The following is a 27,475-nucleotide window of genomic DNA, read 5'->3' as shown; positions in this document are numbered from 1 at the left end:
CTATAATCCCAGCACTTTGGGAGGTCGAGGCACGTGGATCACCTGAGGTCAGCAGTTCGAGACCAGCCTGACTGACACGGTGAACCCTTGTCTCTGCTAAAAATAGAAAAAAATTAGCTGGGCAAGGTGATGCACGCCTGTGATCCCAGCTGCTCAGGAGGCTGAAGCAGGAGAATTGCTTGAACCCAGGAGGAAGGGGTTGCAGTGAGCTGAAGTCGCGCCATTGCACTCCAGCCTGGGTGGTAAGAGCAAAAAATCCGTCTCAAAAAAAAAAAAAAAAAAAAAAAAAAAAACAAAGAAACCCCATAAATATATGACAGTAAATAGTTTAAGATAGCACATGTGAAGAATGAGCATCTCTGACCATGAGTTGATAGATCTGTAATGGTCCTGATTAATCTGCAGGTGTGCTACACTTACATTAATTTTCAAAAGTGCATTTTAAGCTAATAAAAAATTTAAATCATTGCTCTATCTTCAAATAGCAACGATCTGGTATCGTTATACATGACTTACTTGTTTTCTAGAGAGATCACATCAGTTCTATGTTTAAAAAAAAAACATTAAGGGCAAACACACTTTAATAAGTCTTTCAAATAAGCCTGTAGGCTTTTGGAAAAATACCCTTCTTGTAATATAATAAAAGTGAATTATATCATTCACCCAATTATAGTCAATAAGATACAGAAAACGCCACACATTTAAAATATTGAAGAAACGAAAAATAACAGACCCTCATGTCTGATTAATGGGAAAAATATTATTTTTTGTGTGACTTTGTTCATCTCAGCTATGAAAAAAAAACCTTTGTTTTTATAACTTTTCTCAAAAGGACATAAACACCTTTCAGTACTCCACCAAACATGTTTAAAACAAACAAGGCTAACACCTTAATCTTCAGTTCAATGCAGAGATTACTGATACTTTACACTATCAATGGAAAATGGTTACTACAGAATTTACTTACCTATAAACAATCTAGCATCAACATTTGGATATTTTCCAAGAAGCTTCTTACATACATCAATGGCTGGATCATCATGATCTTGCACACAAAGGAGCACTTCATACTAGTCAAAAAGCATTGTATGTAAGTTAAATTCTTAAAAAAAAAAAAAAAGCACTTACTAGCATTTATTGATTGAATAAAAAGCACAGGAATAAACAAGCAATTGTATTATGCAAAGTTTTAAGACAGCATTCACAACGGATGCAAACACTTATGATAACAAGTGTTGCTTTAATGGAATGAAGCTTCTCCTGATTAGGAGCCTATCTGCAAGCAGAAGAAATAAGAGACTGGCAGTGCCCACAACTGCAGTCTTGCCATTCCCAGATAGCAATCTCCTAGGAATTAACTGGATCTCAAGCTTCTCCATGGCCATCATTATTGAAGATTCACTAACTGCTCACAGGGTGCCTAGCAGAGTAAAAAGTGACATTAAAAGGAAGCAAAATAAACACACCCTCTCCGTAGAAGCTTTGTCTCTACACTTAATATTATTTCATGAAGGTGCAACAAATTTCATATAAAATCAACTTATATAAATTTAAAGGGCCCTTCCAAATTCATCACATGAAAAGGACAAAGTAAGATTACACTTTTTTGTTTTATAACTTTTTGAAACGAAACAGAATTTGATTTGAATGAACATTTACTATCTTGAAATGAATGTTTAGTCTTGTAACTATGAAAATACCCACAACTTTATTTTGCCCAGTGCTATGTTTAGATTTTTAACAGTAAATTAAGAAAGGCATTTCTTAACACTTGCCTAGCTGTGACAAAATTACCCTGGGGCTGGGCATGGTGGCTCATGCCTTTTAATCTCAGCACTTTGGGAGGTCAAGGTGGGAAGACTGCTTGAGCCTAGGAGTTCGAGAGCAGCCTGGGCAAAAAGGCAAGGCCATGTCTCTACAAAACATTTTAAAAATTAGCTGGGCATGATGAGGCATGCCTGTGGTCCCAGCTACTTGGGAAGCTGAGGTGGGAGGACTGCTTGAGCCCAGGAGGTTGAGGCTGCAGTGAGCCAAAGACTGTGCCACTACATTTCAGCCTGGGAGACAGAGTGAGACCCTGTCGCAAAACAAAAAAAAAAAAAAAAGAAAAGAAAAGAAAAGAAAAAGAAAAAAAAGAAATTACCCTGGGGCATTTATTTTAAAAAGAGAATTGGACCCTATTCTAGACTTTTGAGTCTCTGGGGTGATCTGACATGCAGCCAGATTTATAAAATCCTGAGCTGAACCCCTAAATTTTCATTAACAATTTTTTTTTTTGAGATGGAGTCTTGTGTTGTTGCCCAGGCTGGAGTGCAGTGGCATGATCTCAGCTTACTGCAACCTCTGCCTCCCAGGTTCAATCGATTCTCCTACCTCAGCCTCCCGAGTAGGAATAGTTGGGACTACAGACATCCGCTACCACGTCTGGCTAACTTTTGCATTTTTAGTAGAGACGGAGTTTCATTGGCCAGGCTGGTCTTGAACTCCTGACCTTGTGATCTGCCTGCCTCTGCCTCCCAAAGTGCTGGGATTACAGGCGTGAGCCTCTGCGCTCAGCCAACAACTAAATTTTTTAAGTATTTGTCCTTAACATACAAAAATACTACTCTATTATTTGTAGGATATGTATTCTAAGCAGTGATTTTTTTTTTTTCCCCAGAAGTGGTAATAAATTCATGTTGACTCAATGACAAATTTCCTAACAAATCTTTTCTAAAACTGTCTGAATGGCCAGGCACAGTGGCTCATGCCTGTAATCCCAGCACCCCAGGAAGCCAAGGCTAGTGGATCACTTGAGGTCAGGTTTTTGAGACCAGCCTGGGCAACATGGTGAAACCCTGTCTCTACTAAAAATACAAAAAATTAGCCAAGTGTAGTGGCACGTGCCTGTAATCCCAGCTACTTGGGAGGCTGAGGCAGGAGAATCACTTGAACCCGTGAGCCCAGATCACGCCACTGCACTCCCGCCTGGGTGACAGCGTGCGACACAATCTCAAGAAACAAAACAAAACCAAAAGACGACAACATAAAACTGGTTGAACATTTTCAAGCACAGAAGGGAGGTTAATTACGTCCATGAAGACATAACAAAGCTAACTAACTCAAGAGAATGACAAAGTCTGTTATATTTACTTTCACTGAAAAGCACACCCAAGTAAAAAGTAGAGATAAAATGTTTATAGTGCTTTGAGCATAATAACAATTGTTTGCCCACTAACTATAATCTCAGCAAAAATTGTCAATAAAAAAATTTGTGGGCCAGGAATGGTGGCTCATGCCTGTAATTCCAGCACTTTGGGAGGCCAGGGCAGGTGGATCACCTGAGGTCAGGAGTTCCAGGCCAGCCTGACCAACATGGTGAAACCCCGTCTCTACTAAAAATGCAATAATTAGCCAGGTGTGGTGGCATACGTCTGTAATCCCAGCTACCTGGGAAGCTGAGGCAGGAGAATTGCCTGAACCCGGGAGGTGGAGGGAGGTTGCAGTGAGCTGAAATCGCGCCATTGTACTCCAGCCTGGGCAGCAAGAGTGAAATTGTCTCGGGGAAAAAAAATAAAAATAAAAATAAAAGAAATTTGCAGTTGATCACAAAAGAACCAAAACTAAAGTTAACGAAGAAGATTTAGCTAGTAAGATATTTTTTCAAATGAAAAACATGTTTTAATAATTAAGTCGATGGGGAAAACAATGTATATTCTCCTCGTACTTTCCACCTACCTACTGCTGTTATCATATATTCTATCCAATATCCACCTCTAATGGCTGACCAAACTTGCCACGCAAGAGGTACTGACACCAACTTGACAGTTACCTGGTCTCCAGAGACCAGATAAAATCTGAAAATGGAAAGGGCCCTACTTCTACCATCCTCCTGAAATTTCCTTAAGAGCTGACTCTAAGTCACGAAATTGTCAGCCAACCTCCCATTCAGACTCGCAAAACAATGTTTGGTTGAGCCACCAAAAAGGCAACGACCTTCACAATAATGATTAGAGAGGTTAAGTGACTTTTCAAAGGACAAAAGTAACAATGAGCTTTCCTACTATAGGAGGCTGCTCAGCAAGGCTTGCTCTAAAGAGTTCCTTGTTTTCCCAAACACAGCATAGTTTTTTTAATCCTTTTTTTTTGAGACAAGGTCTTTCACTGTCACCCAGGTTGGAGTGCAGTGGCGTGATCTTGGCTCACTATAGCCTCAACTTCCCAGGCTCAAGCAATCCTCCCACCTCAGCTTCCCTAGTAACTGCTGGGACTATGGGTGTGCACCACCACACCTGGCTAATTTTTGTATTTTTAGTACAGACGATGAGCTGGTCTTGAATGCTTGGGTTCAAGTGATCTGCCCACCTCAGCCTCCCAAAGTGCTGATATTACAGGCATGAGCCACTATGCCCAGCCTTTAATGACTTTTTAATGCTATTTTATAAGTATGAGTGCATATGATGAAAGGAAATGTTTATAAGTAATACAATTCCATAAAGTACAATAAAAAACTAATCTTAGCTTTTATTTTCCCCAGCAAGACAAAACTTTGTAAAAATATAGTACTAGAAATACACTCAATGGGAAGAAAAATGTTATACTAGTGTTAAGTAGCGAGGTCCTAAGTAAGGGAGGTATAGTCTGCCTTTATTCAGATGCAAGGTTAAAAGTTTTAATTTTTATTGATTACAGTGCTTAAACACAATTTTTAATTAAAAACAAATACTTTCTGATTAGCCAGAGCGTAAAAGAGACTCATATTCATATTATCCCAAAAAAAGGTTCAGACTCAAATACTTAAGATTCATTTGTTTTTGATATTGGAAATTACACCAAATGGGAGGCAGCATTCCAAGTATTTCCTAAAGTATCAGCTTTCAACCAGGAATCGTTTTTCAGCTATCAGCTCTGTGTCTTCACAATTTGATCAGACATTTTATTTGCTAAGAATCCCTGTATTAAAATTGTTAAATCAGGCCAGGCACGGTGGCTCACACCTGCAATCCCAGCACTTTAGGAGGCTGAGGTGGGTGGATCAACTGAGGTCAGGAGTTCAAGACCAGACTGGCCAACAAGATGAAATCCTCTCTCTAATAAAAATACAAAACCTAGCCAGGGGTAGTGGCATGCGCCTGTAATCCCAGCTACTCGGGAGGCTGACACAGGAGAATTGCTTGAACCCAGGAGGTGGAGGTTGCAGTGAGCCAAGATTGTGGCACTGTACTCCAGCCTGGGTGACAGAGTAAGACTCTGCTTCAAAAGGAATAAATAAATAAATAAATAAATAAATAAATTCTATAATTGCAAAAAAGAAAAAAAATCATAGTTATGATAGGTTCACTCTGTTAATAACTCTGATAGTTAATTTAGGTATTCTTCACATGGCCAGAATGTACTGAAGCAAAGCCATCAAGTCACTTTAGATGCAGATTACTGACTATTCCTGCTACTGCTTAATCTCTCCCCAAATCCTTTCTATGCTGGTGACAAATGAATGTTCAATGTTGTAGAAAATGAACTGCATCACCTTTTCATTCTTTTATGTCTTCCCAAGGAATGAGTATCAGTACAAAAGTAGATCTGTAAGATGTATACAGCACAGAGATCTTTCAGGGAAACTAGTCTCACAAAAATTGAAACCGAGAAATTCAGAGCAAGTACCAGTAGTAGCAAATTTTCTTGCACATGTCCAAATCAAATAAAATTTTAAAACTCCAATATATGTTCTATTATTTCCCCCAAATGGCCTATGATGGTCCCAACTGAATATGAGAAGAGAGTGTTAAAACGATGTTCACACCAGGCAAAATGCAAATATGAAAGGACACTGCACCTGGCAGTCACGTAAATGTTTCTTTTGTGTCTCCTTGACTTCGTGGTGACACAAATGCCTTGTCTGTTCACACTCAGATATGCGTGATTTCAGTGGTTTAACTTTAGTCTCCTGTGGAACATTTGCCGTTGTATTTGGTTTTTACAAAGTAAATAAAATGCTGTGAGATCAAACATTTCCCTTAGATTGCAGGTACTTTGCACTTTTCTGCTTTCCAAATGTTCTATTTATACAGCTAAATATACTTTTATAATTAGAAAACAAAATTATGTACTAACAAACAATAAAATAATCTGCAGATACTATTATTCATTTTACAATGAATGTCAAAACAGCTTTCTCCTTAACCCACTTAAATGATATAACTAAATGGAAAAAGAACTACTACTCTAAGTGAAAACAAGAGCACTTGAGATCATTCTAAACTGTAATTTCCAAAAAATTTTTTTATTTCAATTTTTAATTTTTATTTTTTTGAAGGTGGGGTCTCACCACAGTGTTGCCCAGGCTGGTCTTCAACACCTGGCCTCAAGCAATCCTCCCACCTCAGCCTCCCAAAGGGCTGGGATTACACAAGCACAAGCCACCACGCCTGGTCGAAATCTTCATTCACAATAAATCAGTTATGGGGTCATTAGAAATGCTCATAATCAATGGATACATATATCCCTGGGGTTACTTTTAAAAATTCTTTCAGTAGGGCATGGTGGCTCACGTTTGTAATCCCAGCACTTTGAGAGGCTGAGGTGGGGAGATTGCTTGAGTCCAGGAGTTCAAGACCAACCCCAGCAACATGGCAACACCCTCTACAAAAAATACAAAAATTAGCCAGGTGTGGTAGCACATGCCCATGGTCCCAGCTACTAGGGAGGGTGAGGTGGGAGGACTGCTTGAGCCTGGGAGGCCGAGGCTGCAGTGAGTCATGACTGTGCCACTATGCTCCAGCCTAGGTGACAAAGCAAGATACTGTCTTAAAAAAAAAAAAAAAACTTTCTACAACTAAACCCCTCACTAATTTCCTCAAGCATTTAAATCCCATGACTATTGTCTCACAAGCACGACAACATAAAAATTCCATAACCAATTTTAAGAGTGGTTGAATGGGGAAAATGAAAGAGGATGGTGAAAAACTGAAATGTGAGATTAAGCTTCACAATGACAATGCACATGACTCTAAGCTATGCTCTAAGATTCATTCATAATCAGTGAAAAATTTCTTTCATTCATAAACATTAATTCTCCTTTGCATTTACTTTTACAGAGCTTGAAAATCTTTCAGTTTTCCTACTGCAAAGCTTATTTTACAATTAATTTTATTTATATCCTTCTTTCTGAATTACAAAAGGCTAAGTTTTACATTTTTTAGTCTGAAAAAACAAGTATATACAATTATATCTTATTTTTTAAAAACTATGTATTTAATTGATTGAAGTTAACACATGTATTTAATTCAAATATCTAAAATTATTAAACATATAAACACAAGCTAGAACATACAATTTTTTTGCTTCAAAACAGCTTTCAATACTCCAAAATTGGCTTTTAAACTCCCAAACTCCAAAGCAGTAATATAAAAACACTAAAAATACAACTGAATGATACTCATGTCTACCTACTTAATAAGTGCTGCATTAAGGCTATCACATCTGTGTCTTCTCTATTCTTTTCATTGGTGCTACCGAGAAAAATAAAGGCTAAAAGAAAAGAAATAAGAGCATGAAAACCAGTCACCATGAGAAGTGTAGTGTGCATATCATCTTCCTTCTGACTATTTGAGCTACCCTGTCCAAAAAAATTAAGAGGGACGACTCCCCAGCGGCAAAAATAGCTATGGAAAAACTGAGGCAATAGGGTAAAAACCGAGGAAAGTGAATAGAGACTGCAAAGGGAAAATTAAACCATACTGAGTCAAGTGGGTAGAAGCTTAAAGACACATTCTTCTCACAAGTGATCTGTTACCACCAAAGTGCCCTTTCAAAAGCAGTGTCTCAAATAAGCAATTTAATACAAAGCTGCTGTAAAGCTAAGTACGAAAATCAAAGAATATTAAGTTCTCCTAAGAAACTACAGGTGGACTACTAAAGCAAAGGGATAAAAAAATACTTTCAGCTCAAGGAAACCGGAAGTTCTCCAATTAAGGGAGTACACTGAGTTTATAGATATACAGATTATAAAGACAAATGGCATAAGCAATAGAATTAGCTATTAAAATCAGAACAGTAAGAAAATTAAAAATGAGGTAAGATGAAACCCTACCTTACCACTAATTGTAATCTACTCTCGGCTCAAAGCCAGTTTCTCCGGGGAAGTCATATTGAGTTCTAGCTGTACTGCAACTCATTTCGGACCACTAACATTGCTTTCTCCCTCTCCTTGTCTCCTCTTCCTATTGTCCACATCCAACTCTTATGGAAGAAAATTTTTATTTTCAAACTACCAGGCCCTTGACATTGTCTGAGTTTCAGGTTTACTCAGGGATCTCTACTTCACACGGACATACAGGTGGTTAGAAAGGGTATTTATACCCCTTCCTCATCACATTTCTGTTCTGTGATGACTACTACTAAAGCTTATATTTTATGAGGCCAACCTCATCATGAATTTTTAATACCTTCACCTTTTACAGTATTAAAATCACTAAAGGTTCATCATGAGGGGAACAAAACAAAACAAAAAACCATAACACTGTACTTACTTTGGGATAATCCAATTCAAAGAATGTTTCCAGGTTGTTTATTAAGTTAGGATCTACCCCTTTTAGTGGTTTCAGAAGAGAGACACCTGGGAGCTTGCTATAAGGCTGTTTGTCAGTTGCCTTCTTGTTGAGGTGTAATCGGCTAAAAAGCAAATGATACAAAAATTATTTCTATAGAATACAATCGTGTCAAATCAAAGCACTTACAAGCTATCAATAGAATCACTAAATCCTAAGTTAAGATTTTAAAAAGCTGACATCTTTCTAAGAGAAGATCTAAACATGAAGGGAAGTAGCACCAGGTAAGCATGACTTTGAATGTGGCCCAACACAAATTCATAAACTTTCTTAAAACATTATGAGATTTTTGTGATTTCTGAAGGCTCATCAGTTATTGTTAGTGTTAGTGTATTTTATATGTGACCCAAGGCAATTATTCTTCTTCCAGTGTGACACCAGGAAGCCAAAAGATTGAATACCCATGATGTACTCTCTGACTACTGCTGTACTCACAGAACCATGCCAGGCACAGCACAGACATTTCAATAAAATACATGGTGAAGAAATGAATGGCAATGTTTTTAGCCCAAAGATTAACTCCTCTTCCTCTTAAATTGCCATCGAAGTGGCCACAGAACTATAAAAACAGGTAAAATAAAACCCCGTCTGCAGCAGAAAATTATGAAAGGATAACCAGAACTTTCTGATACATTTCTTTGCAGGGAGATAACACACAGTTAAAAGAAGTGTCAAGCAGCGTGCACGGCAAGCAAGATAATGGGACAACTGGAACTCCCAATATTAATAAAGTCAGAATGGCAGGGGTAGAACAGAAGGAAACTGAAAGTAAGAAAAAAACCTAAATGATGAGAAAAGTGTCTATTAATGACACTGGAAGATATACCAGTGCCACCAGTTCACAGGTAAGCGGCCAAATGGCCAACATTCTCACTGCTGGTCCATTGCAAGGATGCTGCAGCACAGCAAGGCTCCTAATGAGAGAAGCAATGCCAGGTGAGGTGGCTCACACTTGTAATCCCAGCACTTTGGGAGGCCAAGGTGGGTGGATCATTTGAGGTCAGGAGTTCGAGACCAGTCTGGCCAACACAGTGAAACCCCATCTCTACCAAAAAAAAAAAAAAAATTAGTTGGGCGTGATGGTGGGTGCCTATAATCCCAGCTACTCGGGAAGCTGAGGCAGAAGAATCACTTGAACCCAGGGGGTGCAGGCTGCAGTGAGCCAAGACTGCGCTGCTGCACTCCAGCACGGGCAACAGAGTGAGACTCTGTCTCAAGAAAAAGAAGCAATGCTGGAGAACAGACAACGTGCCCCAGTTAACATCAGGCTGTCGCAACAAGATGCCATTCAGTATAGTGGTGAAGTTTCTAAAGGAAGCCACTGAAGGCTTCCTCCTACTTCTCATAAATACATGACGAGTACTTCTCATAAACAAGTCTCCAAGCATTCAACAGTAATTAGACACTAGAACAATCATGGGTCCATCTGCAAGATATGCTAAGACACATGTTCTTCCACACTTTAACATCTCTGACATCAATGGTACCTTACAATTGCTGCCAGCCAGATGGCAGCTCTGACTTACTGTGAAAATCAACCAATGAGAACTTCCAGATGATCAAAAAATACTTGCATCAATGCATCTTGATTTGATAAAATCCACTATTAAACTGGGAGTGACTTTTGGAGGGACACCAGTACCACTACCCAGACCAGTTAGCCACAGGCTTGGTCTCTAACCAAGGCAGGTGTGTGCTGTAGCAAACATCTGATGTTTCAGATAAAGCCATACAAACAGTTTTACACACACATAAACAAATGCATGCACACACACACCAGGTTTACAATGGAAAAACTTAAAAATCAACAAAAAATTTCTAGAACAGGGTGGAATCAATTTCTGATACACCAAGTACCAGAAAACACTGGAGCACCATCTATTGCAGTGCTACTCAAAGTGTGGTCTGGTCCAGTAGTTGCTTTTTACCGGTTTACAAGTGAGAAACAATTGAGTGAAACCTTTTAGAAACTTGTATAGCAATTTAACGTTGCCAAGACATCAAGCATGTAATCAGCAATTTATTTTTATTGTAGTTAACAAAGTACTGGCTCATGGCAGATTGGAATTTTTTTTTTTTAAGGACAGAGTTGCTCTGCCACCCAGGCTGAAGTGCAGTGGTGCGATCTCAGCTACTGCAATCTTCACCTCCCAGGTTCAAGTGATTCCCCTGCCTCAGCCTCCCAAGTAGCTGGGACTACAGGTACGCACCACCATGCCCAGCTAACTTTTTGTATTTTTAGTAGAGACAGGGTTTCACCATGTTTGCCAGGTTGGTCTCAAACTCCTGAACCTACATGATCTGCCCGCCTCAGCCTCCCAAAGTGCTGGGATTACAGGTATGAGCCACCACACCCAGCTAGATTGGAAAAATTTTAAAGAACGACTGCCTTGCCATAGATAGTTTGGAAAATATTGATCTACAGAGTTCATCTAGAGGACCAGATGGGCAAAACCATGATCTAAAATGCATATAACCACAAAAGTAATCACTATTCTATTTCTAACAAAATAGCAGACTAGATGCCTGAAACCTACTGGGTAAAGAACATCTAGACTGCTGGGGAAAAAGTTTTTTTTTTTTTTTTTTTTTTTTTTTTTTTTTTTTTTTTTTTTTTGAGACGGAGTCTTGCTCTGTCGACGGGGCTGGAGTGCAGTGGCCGGATCTCAGCTCACTGCAAGCTCCGCCTCCCGGGTTTATGCCATTCTCCTGCCTCAGCCTCCCGAGTAGCTGGGACTACAGGCGCCCGCCACCTCGCCCGGCTAGTTTTTTGTATTTTTGGTAGAGACGGGGTTTCACCGTGTTAGCCAGGATGGTCTCGATCTCCTGACCTCGTGATCCGCCCGTCTCGGCCTCCCAAAGTGCTGGGATTACAGGGGAAAAAGTTTATATTACACAATTAATTGATTGAAAAGGACATATATATATATGAGACGGGGTCTTGCTCTGTTGCTCATGCTGGCATGCAGTGGTGTAATTATCTGCATCTCCCGGGCTCAAGCGATCCTGCCACCTCAGCCTCCCTAGTAGCTAGGATAACAGGTACACGCCACCATACCAGGCTAATTTTTTAATTTTTTTTTATGGAGATAGGGTCTCACTACATTGCCCAGGCTGGTCTTGAACTCCTGGGCTCCAAGAATCCTCCTGTCTTGGCTTCTCAAAGTGCTGGGATTATAGGCATGAGCCATCACGTTCAGCCCCTGAACGGGTAACATACTGATACGGTTCAAATCACTAAAAATATTAAGAGGGTCTGATAAAAGAAATCTGCCACCACTATCCCCCCATCTGCCTGTTTCCATTACTGCTTCCCCAGCATTACTAGTTTCTTGTCCTTCCAGAGGTTTTAAAAACGCATATACAAGTCAAAATACATACACATATTTATGGTATACACGAATTGTATGTGTACTTATTCATAGATATACACTTTTCTCTCTTCCTTTTTAATACAAGTGTAGTAAAAGCATGTTTTACAATACATAAGTGAACCGTTAGGAAAATAAAGAGAAGAGTCTCTAAGGTCAGAAAGGAGAAAAAAATCTCTCAGCGAGTGAGTGCTGGAGTCCATGCTTGCCTCTGACCATCCATTGGTCCCTGGTGACCTGGAGATGGAGAGAAGCCTGAGATAAGACTGACAGGACAACTGTTCTGAGAGCCTTGTGTAAATCTGGACTTTCTGAAAGGCAAGCAGAAAAATCCTGGTCCATACAGGGAAGATGTAGATGCTGTCTATCTTGGATTAAGTCCGCAGTGAAACAGAACAAAAGAAAAAAGTCCTGGCCGGGCACAGTGGCTCACACTTGCAATCCCGGCACTTTCAAAGGTGGAGGCAGGTGGATCACTTGAGGTCAGGAGTTCGAGACCAGCCTGGTCAACATGGTGAAACTCCGTCTCTACTAAAAAATACAAAATATGGCCAGGCATGGTGATGTGCACCTGTGGTCCCAGCTACTCAGAAGGCTGAGGCATGAGAATCCTTTGAACCTGGGAGGCAGAGGCTGCAATGAGCCGAGATCACGCCACTGCACTTCAGCATGGGTAACAGAGCAAGACTCCATCTAAAACAAAAACAAAAACAAAAAAGAAAAAAGTCTTCTTGGAGAACACCTCACCACGTGGGTTTGGGCCAAGAATGCAACCTCCCTGTACCTGAACGAAACCCAAGAGAAGAGAAGGAAATGAGGGAAATCATCATATATGACCACAAATAATATAAAAAGAACCACACAAGTTCTAGAAATGACAAGTTATGATCACTGACATCAGAAATTCAAAAGACAAGTAATACAGAACCTTGCATACTCACAGTTTACGAAAGAATTGGAATCTAGGTTAGAAGAAGCTACCCAGAATGCAGCCCAGAGAGAGGGACAGGCAAAGACACAGAAATGATGAAAAAGTTTGAGATGTGGATGACAGAACAAGGTCTAAAATCCCAGTGATTTTTATCTGTTGGTCCCACTGTGTGATCCTTAAGTGTTATTAAACTACCAAAACATGCAGGTCAACTGCCGACCAAATAACAGAGAAACCTGGCCCACCAATAATCTCAGTGCCTGTGGCTAGGCTTTAGATTAAAAACAGCAGCAACGAAGACCATCTAAACTGTACTGTATAGTCTTGAAGTGATTACATTTTGGTAAAGTTTAGAGTAGATCCTATTTTTCCCTTCTTCCAAGATGTTCTACTTTAAATACCATTAGATACACCTCCTCCTTTGAATAACTTTTCGTGTTGAGAATGCAGTATTTTATCACAGACTCATTCTGACTCTCCCAACAGCCACAAAGCCCTAGGTTTATGAAGGAAGAGAATTGTTAAGTACTGTGTCTGACATTTCTACTCAAAATAAGCCAGACTATATCACAGGACCTTTAAAAAAACATATTTGTGCCTCCCCTCTGTCCCTGTCTCTCTCTAATATTTTCTTTCCAAAACCCAATGGATCAGTTTGTTGTGTACCCCCTAGGGCACAAGATCCTACCTTGCAGAATACTGTTTCAACTTACATAATGCAACCAACAAGGCCACGTGGTACAAATTACTTGAAATGTTTGTCAAAACAATAAAAGAATATCCATTAGGTCACCAAATGAACAAAACATCTGTAGCACCATGCTCAGCACACAGTGGTACTCCATGACTACTTTGCAGTCACTTACTGAACAACATCTTTAGAGCCCCGAATGTACACTAGTCACTATCATATGCACTGAAGATGCAACAGGAACAGGTGAATTCCCTACTGTTGAGGAGCTGTGGCTTAACGGGGAAGTTGGGTTGCACATGGCCCAGAAAATCTTCTCCTTACAAAATTCTTAATAAACATGTCAACAAAGCTTTGCTCTGGACCATCATTCCACACGCGGAAACAATGCCTTTGGGCATGACCAGTGTGTTGGAAGCCAATCTACAAATTTCTACATAGAAATCATGAAAGAGTTTGAAATGTGGATGACAGAATAAAGAGCTTTAAAATCCGAGTGATTTTTTTCAAAAATTTTTATAAAACCCCAGTGATTTTTTTTTTCAAAAAAAATTTTTAAATCCCAGTGGTTTTTTTCAAAATAACGAAATTTCCAAGGTCAGAAGTAGCCTTAGGGCTGGTGCAGTGGCTCACGCCTGTAATTCTAACACTTTGGGAAGACGAGGCAGGCAGATCACTTGAGGTCAGGAGTTCAAGACCAGCTTGTCCAACATGGCAAAACCCCATCTCTACTAAAAATAGAAAAATTAGCTGGGCATGGTGGCACACACCTATAATTCCAGCTACTTGGGAGGCTGAGGCACAAGAATGACTTGAACCCAGGAGACAGAGGTTGCAGTGAGCCGAGATCGTGCCACTACACTCCAGCATGGGTGATGGGGGGGCGATCAATTGCCTAGTGTTTCAAAAGTGGCCTCAATGGTGGAGACCTTAAAGTGGGGCAGGATTATAAGTGGCTCAGATAGGGTCTTACAAGTTTTACTGGTTTCCAATCAGTTTTTCTTTTAGGGTCTCAGATCAGGGTTTCTGTATTTCCTAGATAGTATGAACTTGAGCCTATGATTCCTACACATTGCACAAGCTTTCTCATGGGTGTCCATTTCCACCCTCAGCCTAGGGCAGACAACTTGCTTTCCAGGTTCTATACTGGGAATCCAGTTCTTACCTTCCTGTAATGCATTTGGCTTGCAGCCTTGACCTTTTTGTTGGGGAAGTGGTGTGGGGGGGGGGGTGGTACTTTTCATTGATACATAATGTACATATGATAAAGTCATATGTAAGTACACAGCTCAAATAATTTTCTCAAAGTGAAACTGTCACGTAACCAGTACCCAGATCAAAAAACGGTATTAGCAGAACCCCAGAAGTCCCCTCATGTCTCCTTCCACGTACTACACTCCCCTCAAGGGTACTCACTGTCCTGACTTCTAACACTACAGACTAGTTTTGCTGGCTTTAAATTTTTATACAAATGGAATCCCATAGGATGTATCTTTTCTGTCTGGCCTCTTTGGGTTGCGTTATGTTTGTGAGATTCATCCATGTTGTTACATTTAGCTATCATGTATTCACTCTTGTTACCGGATAGTTTTACTAATATACCACACTTTATCTACTTTCTGTGGATGGATGTTTGGGTCGTTTACAGTTTGAGGTTATTACAACTAGTGTGCAGCACTGACTCTGTCCTCACACTAATACTAAAAACCCTACTCTTCCCACCACCCACCAAACCTTCAACTTTTGGACAACATGAAGAAACACTAACTGGATTTACTCTCTCCCACCTGAAACAACCAAAAAATCAGAAAAAAAAAATACAGGAGACAACAGTTTTGAAGATACTGGACATCAAGCAAAGGAAGAGAGTGATTCCTATGACACAGAAAATAAGGTAGGCCGGGCGGTGGCTCATGCCTCTAATCCCAGCACTTTGGGAGGCCAAGGCGGGAGGATAATTTGGGGTCAGGAGTTCGAGACCAGCCTGGCCAACACGGTGAAACCCTGTCTCTTCTAAAAATACAAAAAATAATTAGCCAGGTGTGGTCTCGTGTGCCTGTAATCCCAGCTACTCAGGAGGCTGCGCAGGAGACTCACTTGAATCTGGGAGGCGGAGGTTGCAGTGAGTCAAAATTGTGCCACTGCACTCCAGCCTGGGCAACAGAGCAAGACTCCATCTCAAAAAAAAAAAAAAAAAAAAAAAGAAAATGAATTGAAGAACTCAAGTCAAGAGTCCAGAAAAACAAAAACATCCAGCATCCAGCACGGTGAAATTCAAAACGTCTGGCATCTATTAAAAAATTTCCAGGCATGCAAAGAATGAGGAAAATATAACCAATAACGAGAAGAGATATCAGTAAATTAAAACCTCCCCGGGATTCAAATTAGCAAACAAGACCAACTTACTACTTTGCATTCCCTCTTGGTTTCTGGAATATGCAGATTTTCCTTTCATATTTTCAGGCTCTGGGTGTGTAAGTGTCTAATCATTACAGCATTTCCATGTGTTAATAGGAGAGGTGGTTCTCACATGTACACAGGTCACCCCTCATTCAGAAGTAAAGTCTGTACAGGACTCTGCAAATGCAGTGTGATACAGACTATCATCAAAGTATGTTTGGAACACTGAGAGAAGAGAGATGGAAGCATCCAACTATTTCTAGGAGGCGGTCTTTCCAGACTTTCACACTCCAAGTGTGGCCCGTGGACCAGCAGCATTGGCAACACCTGGGAGCTTTTCAGAGCTTTGGAATTTCAGGTCTCACTGACCCTCAGAACTACTGAAACTGAATCTTCAGTTCAATAAGATCCGTAGGTGATTCACAGGCACACTCAAGCTTAAGCAGCACTGCTTAAAGACTCATCTCCGCTATAAATTCTTCGTGACTTCACAGACAAAGCTGAAAAGGCCTGGAGCTCATCCTCTAGGCAAGAAACAACCGTGAAAGACTAGAAGGAAGCAACCAGGATCATTTTTGTATTTATAGAAGTTAAGAGAATAAAGTACAGGCAGGGGAGATGGAAGGCAAGGGAAAAATATTACAAAGGTCCAAAAGGAACAGAGAGACACACAAACCAGAAAGGCATAAAAACAAGTGAAAGGCTGGGTGCAGTGGCTCATGCCTGTAAGTGGCTCATGGGAGGCTGAGGCGGGTGGATTACCTGAGGTTGGGAGTTCAAGACCAGCCTGGCCAACATGGTGAAACTCCATCTCTACTAAAAATACAAAAATTAGCCAGGCATGGTGGTGCACACCTGTAATCCCAGCTAGTCAGGAGGCTGAGGCAGGAGACTCGCTTGAACCCAGGAGGCGGAGGTTGTGGTGAGCCGAGTCTGCACCACTGAATTCCAGCCTGGGCGACAGAGCAAGACTGTCTCAAACAAAACAAAACATACACACAAAAGAAACAAGCGAAAGAAGCAAAATCAAGAGAAGGTGAGAACTCACAATGAAGGAGCTTAGCCAATAACTGACGAGGGTGTTGGTGGAGGGGGAATGAGGGAGAAGGAGGGGTATATCTGGGTCAGGTTATGGTAATTAATGGTGCCATTCATAAAATCTAGGCACAATGAGAGATGGGAGAGAGTAATGAACTTTTGAACATACGAACTTTAAGTTACTCTTAAGACATCAAGTGGTGATGTCTCATCTAGGAGACCACAGGTTTGCAACTTTTGGTATAAATAACGCCCACAGGTAGAGATCACAAGTGAATGAACCAGATGAAGAGACTAGGAATCTGCATTTTTCACAAGCATCCCAAATGATGCAGGCTGGCAGTAACCTACACTTGGAGAAACACTACAGTAGAATATAAATTCTCCAGAGCCCAGCACAGCAATAATACATAGTATGTTCTCAATTTTTAAAAATAATTGTGAATAAATGAAGAGTAAATAAGTAAACAGATACAGAGAGCTCAGCAAGGTTAGCCTAGAGATAAAAACATAGAAGCCATCCACTGTAAGGTAAATACACAAGCTCTCCGAGGCACAGCATTCTTAGAAGATGGCCAAGGAATATAATATTATTGAATTAGTAATGCATGAAGGAGAGGCCGGGCACAGTGGCTCATGCCTGTAATCCCAGCACTTTGGGAGGCTGAGGCGGGTGGATCACCTGAGGTCAGGAGTTTGAGACCAGCCTGACCAATATGGTGAAACCCCCGTCTCTATTAAAAATACAAAAATTAGCCGGGCGTGGTGGTGCGCCCGTAATTCCAGCTACTTGGGAGGCTGAGGCAGGCGAATCACTCGAACCTGGGAGGCAGAGGTTGCAGCGAGCCAAGATTGTGCCACTGCACTCCAGCCTGGACGACAAGATCGAAACTCCCTCTAAAAAAAAAAAAAGTAATGCATGAAGAAGACTAAAAGTGGGGATCAAAGAACCAGAAAGACAGCCAGGGTGCAAGTAAAGTGACAGAAGGGTTTATCTGGCCAGGCTGTTTTCTTTCTCAAAGGGTTCAAGAAAGAATAACACTGAATGCTGCTGGAGAGACCAAGATAAGAATGGAAATGTTCGGTAGATTACATATGTACTTACTGCTATCTCTGAGCACTTTTGGCAAGAATTGGGACAGTTCATGGAGGATAACGGTAGAGAGCTAAAAATGGGTTAAAAAGTAAATGAATGGAAGCTGAGATGTGATAACAGTAAACAAACACTAGTTTCTACTGAAACCTGACACTGAGTGAAAGGGCCAAAGAGTGGAACAGAGGGCTTCTATTTTAAATTTTTCTAGTTTTCTTTGAGATACAATCTTGCTCTGTCACCCAGGTTGAAGTGCAGTAGCAGTCATAGCTCACTGCATACCACCGTCGCTGGCTGATTTTTTAAAATTTTTTTTGTGGCAATGGGGTCTTATTATATTGCTCAGGCTGGTCTTGAACTCCTGGCCTCAGGCGATCCTCCCCGCCCTGGCTTTCTAGCTGAAACTCCCCACCCCCCAGACGAAGTTTTTTTTTTTTTTTTTTTTTTGAGGCAGAGTCTCACTCTGTCGCCGGGGCTGGAGTGCAGTGGCCGGATCTCAGCTCACTGCAAGCTCCGCCTCCCGGGTTTACTGCCATTCTCCTGCCTCAGCCTCCCGAGTAGCTGGGACTACAGGCGCCCGCCACTTCGCCCGGCTAGTTTTTGTATTTTTAGTAGAGACGGGGTTTCACCGTGTTAGCCAGGATGGTCTCGATCTCCTGACCTCGTGATCCGCCCGTCTCGGCCTCCCAAAGTGCTGGGATTACAGGCTTGAGCCACCGCGCTTGGCCACGAAGTTTTATTCTTGTTGCTCAGGCTGGGGTGCAATGGCACAACCTTGGCTCACCGTAACCTCCACCTCCCAGATTCAAGCAATTCTCCTGCCTCAGCCTCCAGAGTAGCTGGGATTACAGGCGAGTACCACCACGCCTGGCTAATTTTTTGTATTTTTAGTAGAGACAGTGTTTCCCCATGTTAGCCAGACTGGTCTCAAACTCCTGACCTCAGGTGATCCACCTGACTCGGCCTCCCAAAGTGCTGGGATTACAGGCGTGAGCCACCACGCCCAGCCTCTAGTTCAATTTTCTGAAGATTACTTGAAATTCTTTAAAAATACAAAAATTAGCCGGGCATGGTGGTGCGCCCGTTAAGAAGAGCTAGGTGAAGGGCAAAGAGAGAAAAGGAAAAAAGTAATTTAAGGCATGACGGGATCCACAGTATGAAGTAGGAGCTAAGGTCATCCACCAAGAATGCGGTAGAAGGAAGATTTAGAAGAGGTTTTTTTAAGTGATGGGTATCAGAGCTAAATACAGAAAAAAAAAGCACTGCCAGGCAGCACCACATGCAGGTTTAGCTGAGCCCTGAGAGTACCAACGTGTAGTAGTATTAGTCCACATGGCTGTGTGATTACCCTCTGTAGGATTTTCAAAGTTGAGCAGCTATAATTATTGGATGGATTCAGGATAACAGGGCAGACTGATACGAGGTGAGGCAAGAGGCAAGATAATGTAGTGATGAACTGTGGGGTCTGGGCTAAATGGAGAATTAAATAAAGCCAAGAGGTGGCAGGTGCTGGACACAACTGTGGACAGACAGCCCATGGCAATCATTCTCAGCCTAGGCTGCACATCCACGTCACCTAGGGAGTTTTGAAAATACTGATGCCTGAACCAATTTAACCTTGTCTGTAGGGGTGAGACCCAGGCAGCAGTCGTTTCTTTTTTTCAAGCCCTCGATGTGACTCCATAGTGCAGTCAAAGTTGACAACCACAGGTCTAGAAAGACTAGGTGACTGAAGAATGGAAAAGGCCTATAATCCCAGCACCTGTGGAGGCCGAGGTGGCCAGATTGTTTGAACTCAGGAGTTCTAGACCAGCCTAGCCAACATGGTGGAACCCCATCTCTACAAACAAATACAAAAATTAGTCAAGCGTGCTGGCATGTGCCCGTAGTCCCAACTACCCAGGAGGCTGAAGTAGGAGGATTGCTTGAGCCTGGCAGGTCAAGGCTGTAGTGAGCCATGATCGCACTACTGCACTCCAGCCTGGGTAACAGAGCGAGACCCTGTCTCAAAAGGAAAAGAAAAAAAGTCAAGGTGGGAACCTTTTTTTTTTCCCCTGGGGCAGAGTCTCACTCTGTCACCCAGGCTGGAGTGCAGTGGCACGACCTTGGCTCACTGCAACCCCCGCCTCCAGGGTTCAAGTGATTCTCCTATCTCCGCCTCCCGAGTAGCTGGGATTATAGGCACCTGCCATCACACCTGGCGTATTTTTAGTAGAGATGGGGTTTTGCCATATTGGTCAGGCTAGTCTTGAACCCCTGACCTCAGGTGATCCACGTGCCTTGGCCTTCCAAAGTGCTGGGATTACAGGGATGAGCCACTGCGCCTGGCCTGTCTCATTTTTAAATAACTTCTTTTACAGTTTTGTTTTCAAATCTGGCTTTTGCAAGAGGAAAGCCCAGGATGCAGGGAAACCTATTGGAGGCAGGTAAAGGTTAAACAAGGAGGGTGGACTCCTTCCCCTTCAGATGGCGGGAAGTAGCCTCTGCAGTAACCTTAATACAGCTCTTCACAAGTGAGGTACAAGAATTTCACTCGGCTGGGTACAGTGGCTCATGCCTATAATCCCAGCACTTTGCGGGGCTGAGACGGGGGAATCACTCAAGGCCAGGAGTTCGAGACCAGACTGGCCAACATGATGCAACTCCATCTCTACTGAAAGTACAAAACGTAGCAGGGCATGGTGGCGCGTGCTTGTAGTCCCAGCTGCTTGGGAGGCTGAGGCACAAGAATCACTCGAACCCAGAAGGCAGAGGTTGCAGTGAGCTGAGACCACACCACTGCACTCCAGCCTGGGCGACAGAATGAGACTCTGTCTCAAAAAAAAAAAAAAGAAAGAAAGAAAAAAGACAGAATTTCCCTCTAGGTTTCTAAGGAAGACTATGAATTCCACAAGGGCAAAAGTTCACCCTGCTTAACAGCCCCAGAATGTGTTGTTTTTATAATTCCGCTGTGTGGTTCTGCTGAACCAATTTATCTGACTCTAGGAATTTATCTTCCCTGCTCCATGTCACAGAGCTTGTTAATATTTCGTGTAAAATTAGGTTCACTGCTATATCAGCAGGTCCCTAACTTCACATAGTCCATGCCAGCAATTTCCAGTGACTAATGACCTCTGTTATGTTATCACTCATGACTGTATTACTGTCTGTTTATAATCAGTATGTCATGACCAATTTACTACATATAGCACGTATTTCAAAAACGGTATTGCTTCAAAGTGGGCTTCATAAGCAATAAGTAATGCATGTAAGTAAAGCAATAAGTAAAGCACACCTTCTTGTGCAAGCTTAACTTTGCTAACCCAAATTCTCTCACAGAAGGGAACCAATGGTGAGTTATCTCTACAGGAAAACACAAACTCTGCCCACTGGACAATGGGCTTACCACACTATAGAATGTAAAAGATTCCACCACCATAGAAAACAAATAGGAGATGGCTGGGTGCCATAAAGGACACCTAACCCAACAAGGAACTAAAGTCCAAAAGTAGGAGTTAATCAAACAAGAAAAAAGGAAGGAAAGAAGAAAGAGAAAGAAAAAAGAAAGACAATTCCAAAGAAAGCACATTGCACGTTTGGGGAAACGCCAGTAATACAACGTTGCTGAAGAAACAAGAACACAGGGATGGCTCAGCTCCTACACAGCTGTGCTTGTCTCATTAAGGAGTTTGAACTGTAACCTGCAGGCAATGAGGAATCATGGTAAGATTTCAAGCTACTGTGATCCAAGATTAGTAATCCAGAAGGATAAAGGCTACAATAAGAAATATAAAATCGAAGGGGCACAAGGCTGCAGACAGAGATACCAGCGAGTAGACATAGTTTCAATATCTAGGGTAGATATGAAGATGTACTGAACTAATTAATGTCAGAGAGAAAGGGAGGGATAATGAATCAATAGAACCATCACTGAATATTAAAATCTTACAATTTCCACATTGCTCTTTTTCTTTTCTTCAACTTTTAAGTTCAGGGTACATGCGCAGGATGTGCAGGTTTGTTACACAGGTAAACATGTGCCATGGTGGTTTGCTGCACAGGTCATCCCATCACCTAGGTATTAAGCCCAGTATCTATTAACTATTCTTCCTGATGCTCTCCCTCCCCCCTGATGCTGCCCCTCACTTTGCTCTTTAAAGCTATCACACTATAGTCTAATTCTGTATCTTCCCAAGCTCAGGTTAAATGGGCAATTGCTGAACTGCCTTATTCATTTCCCTGAAAGTAGCCCTGTAGCAATGATCCTGACTGATGAACGTTTGACCACAGTCCAAGGGCATCCTCAGGACTAAACCCAAAAAAGACGTTCTCAACTTACATTCCACTAAGGCTCAGAACACCAAGTATTCATGAATTTAAGGCAAAGATCATACTAACTAAAAATAATATCCCAAATGCTAATATTTACATTAAAAACACAACCAGTTTTTGACAGGTCATTTATCGCAGTTATCCTGACACAATGAGTATACAAATTCCATTCAAAAACTATGCATCGGGTATTGAAGTTGCTGTACGTTAGAAATAGCATACTTGGGCTGGGTGCAGTGGCTCACACCCGTAATCCCAGAACTTCAGAAGGCCGAGATGGGGGGATCACTTGAGCCCAGGAGTTTGAGACCAGTCTGGGTAACAAAAATTAGCCAGGTGTGATGGCATGCGCCTGTAGTCCCAGTTACTTGGGAGGCTGAGGTGGGAGAATTGCTCGAACCTGGGATGTGGAGGCTGCAGTGAACCGTGATCGAGTCACTGCACTCCAGCCTGGGCAACAGAGAAGACTGTCTCAAAAAAATAATAATAAACAAAATAAAGGAAATATGTTTGCAGAAAGCAGGATTAACTTTAAAAATCTTAAAAAATCTCCAGGGGGCCAGGCACGATGGCTCACACACCTGTAATCCCAGCACTTTGGGAGCCAAGACAGGTAGATCACTTAAGTCCAGGAGTTTAAGACCAGCCTGGCCAGCATGGCAGAACCCCATATCTACAAAAAGCACAAAAATTAGCCAGGTATGCCTGTAGTCCCAGCCACTTGGGAGCTACTTAGGAGGCTGAGGCAGCAGAATCATTTCAGCCTGGGATGTGGTGGTTGCAGTGAGCCAAGATCGTGCCATTGTACTTCAGCCTGAGCAACAGAGCAAGACCCTGTCTCAAAGTAAAAAAATACACACACACACACACACACACACACACACACACACACACACACACACACACACCTCTCCAGGTAAAAGGACCTCTGTTTTACTTGGGGGTAGCTAACATTTAAGGACACATAAATTATTTCCACACTAGCCTAGCACCTCCAGTAGAAAGATAAAGCCTGATGCTAAACATTAGGACCTTATGTACACAGGGAAATAATAATAATCTGAGGTGGATGGGACAGGGGAGAGAGCATGAAGCAAGGTTTCTGCTCAGATCATTTCATCATGCAGCAACATGGCTCCCAAGGGCTAAAAGGGAAAGACGCAAACCAGTTCTAGACTTTTACACAATTTCGCCTCAGGTCCCAAGCTATCAAGCCACACTAGCGCTCACAAAAAAAAAATAATAATAATAATTTTTAAAAAAACCCATAAAGGCTATTTAACTTGCCAAGGCTATAATCTTTAGTTACTTTTAGGAAATCTTCAATCTCAACAATAAGACTCTTGAATATGAAATGTCTCTAATCTGAGTGTTACCTTGAACACTGTGTAGGCAGAAATCCTAAAAACATCTGCCATCTAAAATAGGTTAAGAAAGAGCAATGGAAGCTTTGAAACATACCCAAGTATAAAGCAGAATTTAGTCTATAATAAAAATATTTCAAAACAGTGGAATAATCAAATAATCATTTGATAAGTAATTTTGGACAAGTCTCTAAATACTTAGAAGCAACTATAATTAGGGCTCTAGCTCTCATAAAACGAAGTAAAATACTGGATGAATTAAGGGTAACGTGAAAAAAATTAAGAAAAAATAAAAATACTCAGAGGAAGCAGAGACTAATATATATAGTAATTTGGAGGAATAAGGAAGATATAAAAATTGTAAGAGTTAGAAAACGTAAAAGAAACAGAAAGTCCTATCTACCTAAAACACACATGCACAAACACTTTTCTCTATGTCAAATATATGTACAAAGTTAAAAGACAAATAACAGACTGGGGAAAAGAAAGCTACATATGACAGATAACAGAAAAACAACCTTTATATCAGAAAGATGAATTCAGCAACAGATTGTAGCACAGGCAAAGGATTATGAGTATGTAATTTACATCTAAATGTAACTAGCATATAAACGTATTTTAAAAGTGCTCAATGTAACTTTAAAGGGATGAAAATAAAAACAGTGAAATGCCTGCTACTTAGTGTTTGTAAGGCAAAATGGGGCTATCATACAATGTTACCAGGACTGTGAAAACATATAACATTTCTATGGCGCCAATATGTATCAAAGTTTAAAATGTGCACCACTTCTGGCCCAATAATTCCTCTTTCGGAAATATAATCTAAGGAGATTATTTCTCAAAGATGTATGCATACAAATTCATCACAGTGTTGTTTGTAATCTAGATAAATTGGAAACAACCTAAACATCCATCAATAATAATAAATTTTAGTACCTGGTAAACTAAAATATCATGCATCTATTACAAATGATGTAGAGATCATGCAGATATTGAGATGAAAAAAATGGTCATGACATTTTACAGGATAGTTTCATGTGAACAGGGGCCTTGGATGTTTGTTCTTCACTCTTCCAGCAACTAGAACAGTGCCTTGCACAAAACGGCTTTTCAATAAACATTTATTAAACAGATGAACTTTAAAGCAGGTTACAGAACAATAATCATAATAGATTCCTTTTCTCTCTTCCCCCTTCCCCTCCCTCCTTCCCTCTCTCTCACACACACACACAAATAGGAAGGACAGTCACAAAAGGTTAACAAGGTAATGTAGTTTTGGTGTGTGCATGTTTTAATTTTCTCCATCCCTATTATTGCATAAATCCCTTACACGGTAAGCATTTTTTATTTTTATGACTGTAAAATGTAACAATTTTTTTAAAGGAAAAGAACTCATATTTTAAATGAACTCCAGAATGTGCTCAGTGACTAAGCTCACAAACTCCAAAAACTGAAGTCAACAATATCCAAGTGACATGTTTTCTTTCACTTTCAAAGAAATATCAGTATAACTTGTACCAGCAGCATCTTTCTCAGTACCAGGAAATGCCACACTGTACTAATAAAATACAGTGTTTCCAAAAGCAAAGGCACACTTCTTCCGCAGTAAAAAGGAAAAAAAAAAAAACAAACAAACAACTAAAAGTAACTAATTTATTAAAGTCTCTTCCACTAACATACACTCTATTCTAGTTCATGGTAACGATTACTATATACAAATGTTCTTTTTCTCACCCAGACTAAAAATCCAAGTGAATCGATATCAGTAATGTGCTCTATATAATTTTTTCATTTCTTTAGAGAGGCAGATTTCACCTTAAACAGTGGATATACCAAACTAGCCACATACCCCATGTCTCTATTCATGCCATCACCCAGTTCTATTTCACTTACATGCTTCATCACAATCTCATAACCTTATTTGGATTTTATCTGCTTCCTCCTTCTAGAATGTAAGCCCCATGAGGACAGGAATTCTGTCCTGCTCACCACCGTGTCCCCTGGCCAAGAACAGTGAACGGTATCTAGTAGGCCTCAAGAAGTATTTGTTAAACAAAAATGAAAAGATGTGGCGGGCGGGGGGAGAGTACAAATCTACATAAGACAGTAAGACGAGGAATTGAAAAAAGGATAGAAAACCACGCTGATATGTACAAGCTACAGGACTCAAAGCTATCATGCCAGCTCGCAGGTTTGGTGGACATTTTTCAGGGTGGACAGGTGCTTCACACCTATCTAAGCGCACAAAGCTCTTTCAGGAAGAAGAAAATCCACAGGGAGGTGTCCAGAGAGCTGTGAGCAGCTCCCAGAAAAGTGGACACAATCACCACCCTAACAGAAACGTGGCCCAGGTCGGAAGAAAAAAACAATACACCATACATCTCGGCCCGGATGAAAAATCACACGAATCCCTAGCACAACCAAACCGAGCCACCACCTTCATTCAGCCTGACACGTAAGAGCAGTCTCCTTTCGCCTAGCTAGGCAGTCACCTGCAACCCAGCAAACCCTTCTCTCGCCCAACACTTTTCCCTCGCAAAGACCACCGCCACTGTCGGTCCGAGGGGCGAGGGAACGAGGGGAAACAGCCTGAGGATCAGCTTTCTCCACCCCCGCCCGAGCCCGGTCCCCTTCAAAGCACAAACGTTTCCCATTCTCGCCTGTCCCCGAGGCCCGGACCCCTGCCCCGAGCCCCTCCTGCGGTCCCTCACTCACGTGTAGATGATGGCCATGAAATGCATCAGCCACAGGACCAAGAAGAGGACGAACCCGAAGACGGCCATTCCCTCCAGGGCCAGGTCCAGCGGCGCCATCCCCCGGCCCGCCGGCCCGGCCCGGCCCGCTGCGGCCGCCAACACGGACAACACTCCCGCAGGAGGAGGACAGGGTGGGCGCCCGTTGCGGGGGCGCGGGAGGCGAGAAGGTGGGGAGAGGAAGGGGCGGAGGGGGGTGGGGACGGAAGGGGCGGGCAGGGCCTGCGCGCCCCCGCCCGCGCGCTCTCGCCCGCGCGCTGTCTTCGGCGCGCTAGCGGGCGGCTGCGGGTGCTGCGGTCTCCCGGCTCTGGTCGGGGTAACTGCGGCCCCACGCCCCGGCTCGCCTCTCTCGACCCTCGCTGCCGCCGGCCAGACCCTGCGCGCCGGCACCTCCGCCGCCTCTCCGTCTCGCCGCCGGGCTGCCGGCCGAGCAGCTCCGCCGCCTGGCTCCGCCGCCGCAGCTCCGCGCACTAATCAAAACCGGCGGCTCGCGCCCCACTCCTCTGCGCGTCCCTCCCCCGGAACCGCGGCGCCCTCCTCTCCCAGGGGCGGTGCCCCCGCCGCTCCACGCCCACCCTGCCGCCCGCGCGCCCGCTGCGGCGCCGGCGAGAGCGCGCCGGGGAGATCGTGTCCTGCTGTCCGCTGGACGCAGGCTGGGCTTCCTCCGGCTCCTGGCTCCGGCTGCCGCCCGCCTAGGCGGGAAGTGCTGCAGCCCTGGGCCGAGCTCCCTTGGCAGCGGTGGCGGCTCGGGACCCTGTGCTGCTCCCCCTCCGTCCGGCCCTGCTGTTCCCGGGTGCCCCAGAAAAAGACAAGGTTTCCGGGCAGCTGCCGGAGCTTGTCTCGAAATCCCACTTCCAACGCCGCATCTGCAGCCTCCCCGCAGGGCACTGCTTGGAGCAACGAGCCCCTCCTCTAGGCCACCTTCCTGGGCGCAAGGG

The 27,475-nt window shown here is 42.6% G+C and overlaps 1 protein-coding gene across 1 annotated transcript in view; it reads right to left on the bottom strand.

The window, feature by feature from the left end:
* The window catches only part of UGCG (UDP-glucose ceramide glucosyltransferase), a 38,863-nt gene extending 11,807 nt beyond the window's left edge, over positions 1 to 27,056 (bottom strand). The window contains exons 1-3 of the mRNA XM_010361339.2: positions 26,500 to 27,056; positions 8,508 to 8,649; positions 968 to 1,070 (exon numbers count right to left, since the gene is read on the bottom strand). Of these exons, the coding sequence (XP_010359641.1) occupies positions 968 to 1,070; positions 8,508 to 8,649; positions 26,500 to 26,597 (343 nt within the window). The 5' untranslated portion in view covers positions 26,598 to 27,056. The remainder of the gene's footprint in view (positions 1 to 967; positions 1,071 to 8,507; positions 8,650 to 26,499) is intronic.
* Positions 27,057 to 27,475: the final 419 nt, after the last annotated feature.

Source organism: Rhinopithecus roxellana, chromosome 16, assembly GCF_007565055.1.
Source record: "Rhinopithecus roxellana isolate Shanxi Qingling chromosome 16, ASM756505v1, whole genome shotgun sequence".
Lineage (NCBI taxonomy): Eukaryota > Metazoa > Chordata > Mammalia > Primates > Cercopithecidae > Rhinopithecus > Rhinopithecus roxellana.
The sequence above is the reverse complement of the archived record's forward strand: the minus strand, read 5'-3'. Positions and strand labels throughout refer to the sequence as shown.